This window comes from Mesoplodon bidens (genome assembly GCF_964165515.1).
Source record: "Mesoplodon bidens genome assembly, chromosome: 16".
NCBI classification, from domain to species: domain Eukaryota; kingdom Metazoa; phylum Chordata; class Mammalia; order Artiodactyla; family Ziphiidae; genus Mesoplodon; species Mesoplodon bidens.
In genome coordinates this window covers 70,150,201-70,163,065 of record NC_138173.1, presented here as the reverse complement: position 1 = coordinate 70,163,065, position 12,865 = coordinate 70,150,201, and the positions used below count along the sequence as shown (strand labels likewise).

The following is a 12,865-nucleotide window of genomic DNA, read 5'->3' as shown; positions in this document are numbered from 1 at the left end:
GGTACTGAATGAATGTGTCCCCTCAAATTTATATGTTGACCTTCTAACCTCTCTAAAGGTCATGGTATTAGGAGGTGAGGTCTTTGGGGGTGATTAGGTCATAAGGGTGGAGCCCTCATGGATGGGATTAGTGCCCTTATAAAAAGGATCGCAGAGAGCTCCCTTGCTCCTTCCACCATGTGAAGACACAATGAGAAGGTGCCAGTTATGAAAAGGGTCCTCATGTAGAATGTGACCATGCTGGCCTTGATGGTGGACTTCCAGCCTCCAGAACTATAAGCAATAAAGTTCTGTTGTTTGTTAGCCACCCAGTGTGTGTGGTTTCTTATAGAAGCCCAAATGGACTAAGACCATGTCTGCTACTTAACCCTCTGGGCAAGGAGGGTAATCAGTAGGCAGGTTAAAAGCAATAAATCAGTCCATTTAATCATATTTATTGGACAAATTAAAGCAGATTAAAATTAAGAAGGCAAACATTTTTACAACAATGAATGGTGGTAGGCATGGGAGCAGAGAGTAGGAGGCTGGCAGTGGTGGGCTGCCACCCTGAGACCTTAATCATCCTGATCGATGATGGAGCTGGACCCCACCATCGTCTGAGATTGTGTGTGGTTCATTGATGACCAGGGCCCTGGGACCAGGAGGAAAGGGCAGGGCATCTGCAGTGACTGGAACCCATTTCCCAAGGCTCTGTGACCTGGGGCCGTGCTCACCCCCTCTCTGAGCTTCAGTTTCCTCATTTGTAAAATAGTAATGATGACCGCATCCTCCAGCAGCCCTAATGAGCAGTTATAGTCTTACCCCCATTTTACGGATGAGGAAACTGAAGCTCAAAGAGCTTAAGTAACTTGCTCACAGTCTCGCAGCTGAGAAAGGGTCTCTGAGTGTCCCCAGAGTGTCCCTCCAGAGGGACTTATCACCATGCTCCCCTCTCCTTCATTCCTTCACATTCATATCCACACATTCATTCCTCCACCCTCCCATCACACACATGCACTAAGCACCTCCTGTGCGGTTGGTGCTCAGATGAACAAGGCGTGGTTCTTACCCGAAGGCAGTCACAGTATAGACACACACAAGATTACAACACGGGGTGGTGAAAATTGTAATTCAGTTGAGCCCAAGCTTCCAGGGGTCCCCGGAAGAGGAGGTGGGAGCCTTTCGCGGGGCTTCTCAGGGACAGATTGCCCTTTCTTGACTCCTAGGTGCCCAACACAGAGCCTGGCACACCGTGGGCTAGTGCTTCATGAATGGAAGGGATGGTAGAGAGCCTGGGCTTGCCCACGTTTGGGCGGCCACACCCAGAAGCTCCACCAGGGGGCAGGGTTGAGACAGGAATGGCCTGAGCCAGCCTCAGCTGGGCCCTGGGGGTTTTAGGAAAGGGCTGCCTTGTCTGGAAGCAGTTTCTGTTTGCTCCTTCCCTGAAAAGAGGCCTGGGTGGGCAGTGGGAGAATGTGGACACAGACCTGGGTCCAGAGCTGGGGATGCCCTGTGTTCAGCCCTCTCTGACCCTTTGCTCTCACGTTTCTGGTGTAACTAACAGGCAGCCACCATGTGAGCTGGTGGACACATTTTCTGAGCATCTCCTCCTCCTCCGAGGATACCCCTAGGGGTCTGTACCCAGGACCTGGTGGGAATGCCTTGCAGGTGGGGTCACCGTCTTGGAAAACTCTTAGCTCAACCCCCCCCCCCCCCCGCCCCAAGGCACCTGGTCTGAGTGTTTGGAGGACCCAGCACTGCCCAGAGCCTTCCATGCTCACTCTGGTTCCGATGGCAGGATCTCCAGGGACCTGAGGCCCAGCACTGACTCAGCGCTGGCCAGGCTGCACGTCTTGGGAGGTGGAAGATTTGTAGAGCTTTTCTGCTAATTAGTTTTACAAACATGCAGTCTTATGAGCGTCTGTTTGGAAAAGTCGACTTTGTATGGAGAAGGTAGAAAGGGCAGGAAGCCAGATTTCTTTCCAAATAACGAGCCCTCATGAATTTGTTCATTCATCAAATGAATATAAAGCGTCTACAAAGTTCCCCGTATAAAGTCTCAGGGAGCGCCCAGCCTCCCTAGGAGACAGGAGTATGAAAAAGGCAATTGCATTATAGAGCTAGGATCAGAAACCAGCCCCAGGGACATCCCGCCCACAGCATTTTTTGTAACAGACTAGAACAGGCTCTACACTTTTAAAAGGCTGTAAAAAAACAAAAAAGAAGATTCCATGGAGAGCCTATAGTCCACAAAGCTTAGAATATTTACTCTCTGGTCTTTTTTAGGAAATGATCGCTAACTTCTGTTATAGAGTGACAGCGCTATTAATAAGAGTTAACCCTGATGGAGTGCATAGCAAGTGGCGGGCATTTCTACCAGGGTTACGTATAATCAAACTTAAGACGTGTTCATTCTTTTTTGGAGATGTGTTAAAATATTCACACTGTTTGGAGAATAATATAATGAATCTCACATACCTACTCCCGCTTCAATAATTATCAACCAACCTCTGTCCATCTCCTTTCCTCTATTTCTCCCGCCTACACACATACTTTTTCATTCTTGAGGATTTCAAAGCAAATCTCAGACATCATGTGATTTTACCTGAAATTCTTCAGAGACTGTCTCTAAAGTATGGAGAATTAAAAAAAAAAACAATTTTCACACCAATTAACTTAGTTTGGTTACAATTTTGTAATTTTCCCTATAGCAAATACTTAGTCCGTATTCAGACTTTACTGATTATCTCAAAGCTTTAAAAAAAATCAGAAAGTTTCTATGAATCAAGATCAAAATGAGGTCTACATGGTCTGCGTTTTGCCTTTTATGCCTCTTTTATTAGTTTCCACGCTAAGTCGTCTAGTCGTTGTGAGAACCCTAAGAGGCAGGCTGCTTTTATAATCATCTCCCCCAGTTTACAGATAAGTCAACTGAGCCACAGAAAGGTCAGATCATTTGCCCAAGACCATTCACAAGTGGCAGAGTTGGGATCTGAACCAGTATCCGTCTCTTAAGGCATCACACCCAAGGGCCACACGGCGGGGTGTCTCAGCAGAGTCTAGGGGCTATGAGAGCAAGGTGAGAAGGGAAGGGATGGGGCTGTGGAAGCAGGGAGGGCTTCCTGGAGGAGGAGCCATTTGCTCTGCATCTTTAAAGGATGAGTAAGAATTGACCAGAATGGCAAAGAGAACATCCAAGCTGAGGAACGGCATGAGCAGGGGCGTGCGGGTGCTGCAAAGTGGCATGGAGCAGGAATGACCAGCGGTCACCGTTGCTGGGGCTTAGGGTTCAAGGACACGGGGAAGGCAAGCAGGCGTCATGGCCAGAGGACCTAAGGGCCACGCCTGGGACGTGTGTGCCTGCTGGGGGGAAAACGGGGATCTCTCCTGAGTCAGCCAACCCATTGTGCCAGGCAATGACCAAAACAACCCTGCAAGGACAGTGCTGATGGTCCCCATTTGACAGATGGGGAAACTGAGGCCCATGGAGGTTAGAGACACAGCAAGATGATTATACACTCTGCTCTGACTCTGGGTCTCGTATTCCCCCAGCAACCTCTAAGAGACCGTGTTCTTGCCTAATTTCCAGTTCATTCAACTCACAAAAAGGAGCAGAGAGACTTCCACAACCCAGGCCTGGCTGTGGTGGTGGCCATGGCTGACCAGGGAGGGGACCAGCCCTGGAGCAAGAACCAGTACAGACACAGGGGAAAAAATTGCCCTCTGTTGAGCTTAAGCCTGTTCTGCATACAAGGGAAGAGCTAGCAGCCATCCAGTAGGACAGAGGGAACCGTCTTCAGCCCCTACGGGTGGACCTGTAAGTGGGAGGCCCTGGGCTGCAGCCCTGATGCTGAGACTGTGGCCTTAGACGAGCTGCTTGCCCCGCTGACAGGGCGGGGGCAAGTGGGCTGAGGCAATCCCTCTGGCGCTGTCTGACTCTGACCATTGGCTCACTGAGCTGGGCCTCCGATAAGGCCTCCCCTCCATCCACCTCCTGGACCCCGACTGCCCCCCCTTCCCTCCTCCTGGATGGGGCCCTGTCTCGGGTGGGCACGGCAGAACGTGGACAAGAGGCTGGGGCACAGGACACCCTGGGAAGGGGTCCTGCCAGCCCTGTGTGGGGAGCTTGTGTGGATCGGAGGGAGGTCATCAAAATGTGTGCCTCAGTTTCCAAGTCTGTAAAGTGGGGGTGATACTCAGTGAGACTCAGTGAGCTCCGTGTGGTCCTCAGCCCCCAGCGAGGTCCCAGCAAGGGTTGGTGCTTTTGATCCTTTAAGAGCTGAAGTTTGCAGTTGTCAGGACGTGGCTACTTGGGGTATAGGGCCAGAGACAGCCAGAGTGAGTGTGTGTGTGTATGGGGGGCAGATCTAAACACCAAGGGCAGCAGTAGGGAGGACGGGTAGATGGCTGCAGCCCCCAGTCCACAGAGCACCCACGCACCAGCTTCTGCTGTCCAGGAGCTCTCAGAAAAGCCTAGAAGACAGCACCCCAGCCCCAAAGCACCCTGATCATCACTCTCTCATCACGGCCCCCAAGCTCCTTCTCGGCGCACATGCTCAGCATCCAACCTGCATTCTCTGCCTCTGTTGCTGGGGCTCTATGAGTCGGGCTTTTAGGTCCCTTGTATGGATGAAAAGCTGAGGCCCAGCCCGGAGGTGGGGGGCCGGCTCTCAGCCCCAGGTGCTGTGCCGCCATCTCCCCTCGGCCACCACTTCATCCTGCCAAGAGCACGGGGCAGAGTGGGTTTCTCGTCTCCACTTTCAAATGAAGAAATCCAGGCTCAGAGATAAACCAAAGCCTGGGCTGGAAATCCAGGCTCAGAGATAAACCAAAGCCTGGGCTGGAAATCCAGGCTCAGAGATGAAACCAAAGCCTGGGCTGGAAATCCAGGCTCAGAGATGAAACCAAAGCCTGGGCTGGAAATCCAGGCACAGAGATGAAACCAAGCCTGGGCTGGAAATCCAGGCTCAGAGATGAAACCAAAGCCTAGACTAGAATGGGGTCTTGTGACTCCTTGCTCTGTGTTCAGGAACCACGCCCGTGGCTATGGCTCGCTGATCAGTCTTCTTAGTGACCGGGTCCGAGTGGGGAGCTGGAGGCCCTGGGTAGGGAGAAAAGGGTGGATAATGGTGCAGGTTTCTCAGGGGGCAGATGGAGGCATTATTCACGGAGATGGGGAGGCAGGTGGGACTAAGCTCTTAATGGTATTTACAAGGATGCTTCTCGAACTTGCAAGGCCTCAAGGATTGACTGTGGTGGAAAGTGTCAAAACGCTGGAGTCCTGGATGGCTGCTCAACCTGCTCAGTAGGCCCAGGGGAGCCGGCACTGGTCTTTGCGGCAGCGTCCGGGCATCCTAAGGACCAGGCCTGACCGGGTACCACTGAGATGGCGGGACCCTTGGAGATTAAGCTGGTGGTATGCTTTCCAGTTTTATGAGACCAGGGGCATGCTCTGAGGGTTGAAAGAGGAGACGTGGGATAAAGGGAGAATATCTGGGGACACCTTGAAGGAAGGAAGCATATCTGGAGGGACATTCCAGAGCATGGGCCTTTGGGGTGTCAGGCCAACCATACTCTTAATACAGAGGCAGCGGCATGCGCTCCCTTACAAGAATCATGGCACCCGAGCCCTGTGGCTGGCCCACCTGATGAATGAGTGTGGGCCCTAGGAGTGGCTCACGCCTCCAGCTGGAAGCAAGTTTGGGGTCAGGTCCAACCTCCTCATTTTCAAGATTAGCAAATGAGCGCTATGAAGGCAAGTGGCTTGTCTGGAGTCACAGTGATGACTAGCTCTCTGCACAAGCCCATTATTCTGCCCCAGGAGCGGGATCTGAGTCCCAGCTCGCTCAGAATATCCCTCCACCCTTAGACCACTTCCTTCCTCCTGCCCCTTTCAGCCCTGGGCGGGCTCAGGGCACATGGCCCTTCTCTCTACTCTAAGACTCACGCAGGATTACGGGAGGGCAGGGGAGGACCCCTCCCTTCCTGTCCTTTGGGCCTGGGCTCTCCTTTCCCCTCTCTTCCCCCTTATACCACCACCAAGGCCGAGCAGACCCAAGGCCCATGCCCCAAGCCTGGACTTGCTTCCAGATTAGGGGGATGGGATGAGCAGATTTTATCACATCCTCTGCAATGCCCGTTATTCACATTTGAGAGGCCCAGTTCCTTCTCTGATTCTGTCTCTCTTCCCCGCTCCCCACCCACCCCGCCCCGCCATGATGGAAGGAGGAGGAGTAGGAGAGCTGGTAGATTATCAGGATGTCACGGCTGGAGGAGATACCAGAGTCTCTCTAACTTGATGGTTTTAGTGGGGCTTCCCTGGTGGCGCAGTGGTTGAGAATCTGCCTGCCAATGCAGGGGACATGGTTTCAAGCCCTGGTCCGGGAAGATCCCACATGCCGCGGAGCAACTAGGCCCGTGAGCCACAACTACTGAGCCTGCGCGTCTGGAGCCTGTGCTCCGCAACAAGAGAGGCCGCGATAGTGAGAGCCCCGCGCACCGCGATGAAGAGTGGCCCCCGCTCGCCGCAACTAGAGAAAGCCCTCGCACAGAAACAAAGACCCAACACAGCAAAAATAAATAAGTAAATTCATAATTAGATGGGTTTGGAAACCATGTGTGTGTAAGAATCTTCAAGGTGCCGGTTAATGTACAAGTGCCTGGGGCTGGGGGTGGGAGGTCTCCCCAGGAATTCAGGCTCAGGGCCCCAACATTAGTTTTTTTCTTCTGAAAGCCCTCTAAGCTTCCCTATCAGATTTTCAACACATTCATCTGTGCTAGGGAAAAAAATCTACCTCCAACACGTGAGCCATCCTTGTCGGTAGGGACTGAGTTAACCATCTATCGCCACATCTCTAGAAATAGGAAGAGGCTGGGCACATAGCCGCACCGTTAGCATCCATGGAGCAAGTGAGTGGATGGGCCATGAAAATCACTGTCATTGTCAACCTGACTCAGGGTTGTAAGACACAAGTCTCACCTTCAAGCATCATCACCGCCACCATCACCATCACCATCCCCACCATCATCATTGCCACCACCAGCACCATCAGCACCATTATCATCAGCATTAGCCCCATCAGCAGCAGCAGCATTTCTTTCTCCTACATGATAATCCAGAAGTGTTCATTGACTCTCTCTACATGTTCTGGGAAGCTGGCCAGAATGTGGAAACCTCGAGATCTTCTGAAGACCCACTCAGCACTGAGCCCAGCACAGCCCACCAATGACTCTGCCCCGCCTCTCGCCCACCTGGTACTGAGCCTGGGGTCTTTACACACACCTGCTCACTTGCTCGGACCTGGCGCCTGTCTGTAGCCACTGCTTCCACTCAGAGTGGAATGCCCCACCCCTGCTGTCTGGAGTGAGGATCAATCGTCATTTCCGCTTGGGCATGCTGGGGCTTCATGTGCTTTACCTCCCTTTATTCTTTAAGCCTCCCAAGAGGATTAGCACCCAAGAAGTGAGTACTAACATTATGCCATTTTACAGATGAAGAAACTGGCTCAGAGAGGCTGGGTTACTTGTCTGAGGGTGCACAGCTTGCAAGGAGAGAAGCTCAGTATTTTCCCTTCCCCACCTATTACGACCGTTCTATGTACACTTGTGTCTTTCCAGGACAACACTGTCTAGTAAAACATAATGTGAGTTCTGGATGGAATTTTACGTTTTCTAGCAGCCACACTAAAAAGTAAAGGTGAAATTTATTTTACTGATATACTTTGTTTAGCCCAATATATTGAAAGTATTATCATTTCAACATGGAGTCAATAGAAAAAACTTATCATGAGAATTTTACAGTCTTGTATTCACACTAAGTCTTTGAGATCCAGTGCGTATTTTAGCCTTTCGGCTCAGCTGGGACCAGCCACATCTCAGCTGCCCAGCGGCCTCATGTAGCAAGTGGCTACTGGTTGGACAGTGCAGGTCTGGACTATAATGAGCCTGCCTTGTAGGTGTGTGGTTTTCAAGGGAGCTGATATACACAGATGCTGAGGATACAGTGCCCAGGACCCAGTGAGTGCTGGATCAGTGTTAGCCCTCATCATCATCCATGTTACTGGGACAGAGTGGGCTCCACAGGAGTTGTTGAATGAATGAACAATGCACTGAAGCCTCGCCCGTAGACGTCTGCAGTGTTACACGGTTCTCTTGTGAGCCTTCCTACCCTGCTTTACTTCCCGGGTTGTGGTTGGCATCCCTCCCAGCTCCTCCCACGATCCCACCCTGGACCACTGCTCGCTCACCTCCCTGCTCCCATATGTAACCTACAGTGTGTGTCGCAGCCCTTTCCCACCGCTCAGAGAGATGGCAAAGTTTCCTGGGAGGAATTCCAGGGTTTCTGTTTGTACAAAGACAGCCTCCTGGCGTTTGGCTGCTTTGCAGGCGTGGGGCAGGGGCCTTCCCTGAAGCCTGGGGAGGTGATGCCACTGACAGCCTGGAGGTACTGCCCAGCCCAAGGTCAGGATCGGGTCTCCCAAGGAGCACCGTTCCCGTGCCCATTCCAGAGGGTGAGCCCTCACCAAGGGCCGTGCCCAGGTGGAAAATGCCAGTCCGAGCCACGCTCTCGCCAGCATCCTGGACAAGCAGTGGACGGGAGGGGCCCAGAGCTGGGAGCAGAGTGTCCAGTCTGACGGAAGAGGCTCTGAGCAGGGAGCTGGTGGGTGTGGGGTTTGAAATGCTAGCTCAGATCCCAGCTCTACACAGGAAGTGTAAAGAAGCCATCTCGTTTATGCTCCTGCAATCTTTCAAAAGGGATGTGCCACTCACCCGGGGCCACGTTATTCTGTAGTTGGTCTGGGGGGCTGAAAGTGGGTTTGCCTTTCACACTCAGCCCAAGTATCCTCAGGCACACACACACACACACCATAGGGCTTTATACCATCAGACAAGCCACAGTCACTTACACATGCCTGCTTATACCCCTGTGCACATCAACACACATTTCTATGGGAGAAGGTATATGGGTCTCAGCTGTACACAGACAACCAGAGACCTAATGTGTGCCCTGGAATTTATTAGCACAGCGTTCATGTACCTGGTCACATGCTTCTGAGAGGCTTCCCTCAAGCAGCCCTGTGTTCACTCCTTGGCAACGGGGAAATTGATGGGGCTCAGGTTGTCAGGCCCGATTAACAAGAGAGGACAGGAGGTCCGAGTGGTTAGGGGACTTGCTGGGGCTGGCTCAGCCTGTGGCAGAGCTTACACTCGGCCTCTCTTTCCTGGATGACATCACCTCTGCCACCTCTCATTCCAACGTATGAGTGGCTGTCACCTGCCTCGCCAGCCTGTAAGCTCAGTAGGGTCACGGACTTCGTGCTTCTCATGTTTGCACAAGTACATGGACCTGGGAGGCAAGAGGCTGTATTGTTGAGAGCTGACCTAGGTTCAAAGGTCAGCTCCACAGATTACTAGCTGTGTGACCTTGGGCAAATTACTTAACCTCTCTGAGCTTTAGTTTTTATCTACAAAGGAAGATGATTACATCTGCTTAATAGTATTGCTATGAGAATTTAGGAGATGCTTAAGAAATAATCACAAATGTCATGTGGATGAACTGAGGCAGGTCTTATGTATATAAATATATAGGCTTTGGCGCAGTGCTTGGCAACACCCCCCCCCCAAATGTAGACCCTCTCTCTTAGCACAGGGAGGTACTCATTACATGTAGAAGGAAGAAAAGAACAAAGAGATGGAAAAACAAGGTCTGTCTGTGGCTCACCTTTATCGTATGTTACATTCCTGAGTACACTTGGCTACGTTTCTGAGCTCACTGCCTTGTCCCGCTCCTGGATTTATCTCTTCCTGGGTTGGCCTCTTCCTCCTTCAATTACGGAACTTTTCGATAATGTTTTACTATCTGACAGGGCAAGTCCCCCCTCACAATTCGACTTCCTAGAAGTTTTCTTGGCAATTCTCATGAACTTTTTCTTCCATGTGGGCATCTATCATCATTTTTTCCATTACAACCTCAGTGGGACCTTGAATGGACTCACATTCCCTTTATGTATGAGTTTGGGGAGGACGACCACAGATGGAACGTGGCTCTAAAGGAAAGTGCAGGTTGACATTTGTCTCCCAGCCCTCCCTGGGGGGTTAAGGCTCTATCCGGGGAGCTCCTGAATCAGATAACAGTGTTGCAGGGGGGAAGCATGGGTCCCCACAGAGGGTCCCCGGGCAGGGGCACAGAAGAGAGGTGCCTTGTCTCCTCCCAGAAACCTTCCCTCCACCCTGCTGCCTGGGTCTGTCTGGACTCCCAGCTCCTGTGCTGTGCGTCCCCTCGGCTGAGCCTGTGGACTGGTACCCGCTCTTCCCTAGTGCAGGTTGCTCTGAGGAGGTACCTGGGGTTCCCGTGGACTTGGACCCCCCTACATACTTCTCTCCTTCTCCTCCTCACTCAGGCCTCACTACCCCTCTCACCTCTTCTCCATCCAACCCTGTCCTCCCAGACATTGCAACCCTGAAATAAAGGCTGATATGACGTCTTCTGGGTGCTCCAGTTTTCAGGAAAGCTATGGAAGAGAGAGTGGGATTTGGCAGGACACGATCTGAGTTTGAGTCTTCCCGCTTATTAATTGTGAGACCCTGGGCAAGTCCCTTATGTGCCCTGTCTCCATTTCTTTCGTTTGTAAAATGGAATTAATATCCTTTTTTTAAAACTTTTTATTTTATATTGGAGCATACTTGATTAACGAGGTTGTGTTAGTTTCAGGTGTACAACATAGTGATTCAGTTATACGTATACATGTATCTGTTCTTTTTCAAATCCTTTTCCCAGTTAGCTTGTTACAGAATACTGAGCAGAGTTCCCTGTGCTATATAGTAGGTCCTTGTTAGTTGTCCATTTTAAATATAGCCGTGTGCACATGTCGATCCCAAACTCCACACTCCCTGAAAGTTCCCTGACCAGGGATGGAACCTGTGCCCCCTCGCAATTCAGGGCAGAGAGTTAACCAATGGACTGCCAGGGAAGTCCCGTCTTCTTCTTCTTTTGTTTTTTGGTAGGATGGCTCAGCACCAACTACAGGCAGAAGCTGCACAAATTATGGAGGATTTAACAGCAAGGCACCCAGACGCCCTCCCTGATCTCATTAATGCGCACTACCGTGCTTGGAGGACTATCCATCACCCAGCGCCTATGAGCAACTGGCCTGTGGTCAGCCGTCAGCTCTCAGCCTCAGATCTGGTTGATTCAGAACCAGCGTCTTTGAGCCCACGGGCAAGTAGCTTACCCCCAAGCCTCAGCTTCCTCATCTAAGTAAGGGGCACATCAACCCCCAAGAAAGCTGTCCGTGGGAGTGGGTAATAAACTCCCTCTTGCCATCCTCTCTCGTTCTCTTGGTCTTACGACTGGCATCAGGCCCTGGCCCGGGCTGTGGGACCTTGGATTCAGAAGCTCTTCACGGCTGCCCACCTCCTGCCTGCCCCGTGCCTGCTCCATGCCCCGAGCCAGCCGCCTGTCTCTGTGCTGCCACGTGTCTTGCTCCCTGGCTTCTCGGAGGTGCAGACCTTCCTCCCTTCCCCTCCGTGTGCCTTGGGATGGAGGTGGGAGAGGGAGAACCCTCAGGGTTCCCCTGAAACTGCGGGCTTCCTCTGCAGACCCGAAGCTACATGCTTCATAAACTGTAGAGGGCTGTTCAAGCCCAAGGCGGCCACATTTGAGGTTAGAGAATCAGCATAAGCACTGTTTGCACAAGTAAGTGCTTTTGTTGAAAGCTGATATTTTCCCTTCCAACTTTTCTTGGCCTTTTCTAACTCCCCCACCCCCCACCCCCTGCCTTGTAGCATCTCCGATGCTTGGAGACTCATTTTCCAAACTCAAAGACTAGAAGTCTAACAACAGTTTTCCTTACTCTATGCTGCTCAGAGAGGGTGAGTGACTAGCCCAAGGTCACACAGCCAGTCTGGGCAGACCTACGTCTGGAGTCCAGGCTCCCTGACTCTGTTCCTTCGAGTGTCCCTTTCTGCTGCATTTCAGGTGGGAATAAAGGGCGTGGAAGTCCCGTTTGTTTTGCTTCCCCAGGTGCTGGCCCTGCTCCTCCCCCTGCCAGGATCAGCTGTCCCCAGCAGCCCTACTCCTCGCCCTTGCTCCTCAGTGGACACCTCCCTGCCCCCTAACATTCCAGCCCTGCTCATCCTGCCCACCCGTGCAGCAGGACCGGTGGAGATGGGAGCTGGGACCCCTCTCCGTGCCCCTCCGGACAGGACTCACCATGGCCAGGGTGCTGCCCACTGCTCCTATTGCTGTCACTGCCACCAGCGCCCACGGCAGGAACCACCTCATGCCTGGAGGTCAGTGGCCACGGCATCTACGGAGCAGCCCAGAGGATCCGGCCACCTCTCGGGGGAGCTGGGCCGAGACTGACCTGGCCCATCAGGAGTGCCAGATATGCCTCTTCCCGCAGCCCTGAGGGGGTTTTATTAAAGCAAGATCTGACGTCAGGGTTAAGGACAAACCCTGCATTTTCCTCTGAAAAAACTTTTCCTGCCTCTCTCTCTCTCTCTCTTTTTTTTTTTTCTTTCTTTCCTCTGTCCCCACCTCCAGCCCAAGCTTGGCCAGCCTCCCCGACTCTGGCAGCTCTTAAAGGGAAAGTTACAGGGCTATGATTTCACATCAGGGCGGTAAATTCTCACAGAAGGAGCTGGGGTCATCCTGCCTAGGCGTTTCTCAAAGGTGGGGAGGGGGAGATGGTGGGAGGGTACCAGGCAGAGGTGGAGATACAGTTACAGGGGCCAGCGCTGGCAGGGGCTTTGAAAGCGCTCCCAGTGGAGAAAATAAACTCCCTTCCATTCCCTCCCGGCTGCTCCTACTTCTGGTTTGCATTTGTCATCTTTCACTCCTCTCTCCCTGGCTGCAAGCAAAGGAGGGTGGCTTTAGTCCGCTGAT

At 52.2% G+C, this 12,865-nt stretch overlaps 1 protein-coding gene across 7 annotated transcripts in view; it reads right to left on the bottom strand.

Annotated features, from left to right (window-relative positions):
• The window catches only part of CCN4 (cellular communication network factor 4), a 43,595-nt gene extending 31,138 nt beyond the window's left edge, over positions 1-12,457 (bottom strand). For 6 of the 7 annotated variants that reach the window (XM_081259042.1, XM_081259044.1, XM_081259041.1 and 3 more), the window contains exon 1: positions 12,191-12,350. In XM_081259042.1, coding sequence (XP_081115168.1) covers positions 12,191-12,262 — 72 coding nt within the window. In that variant the 5' untranslated portion in view covers positions 12,263-12,350. Of the gene's footprint in view, positions 1-12,190; positions 12,351-12,371 lie in introns of those variants that run through there. The other variant, XM_081259046.1, reaches the window with a different exon arrangement.
• Positions 12,458-12,865: the final 408 nt, after the last annotated feature.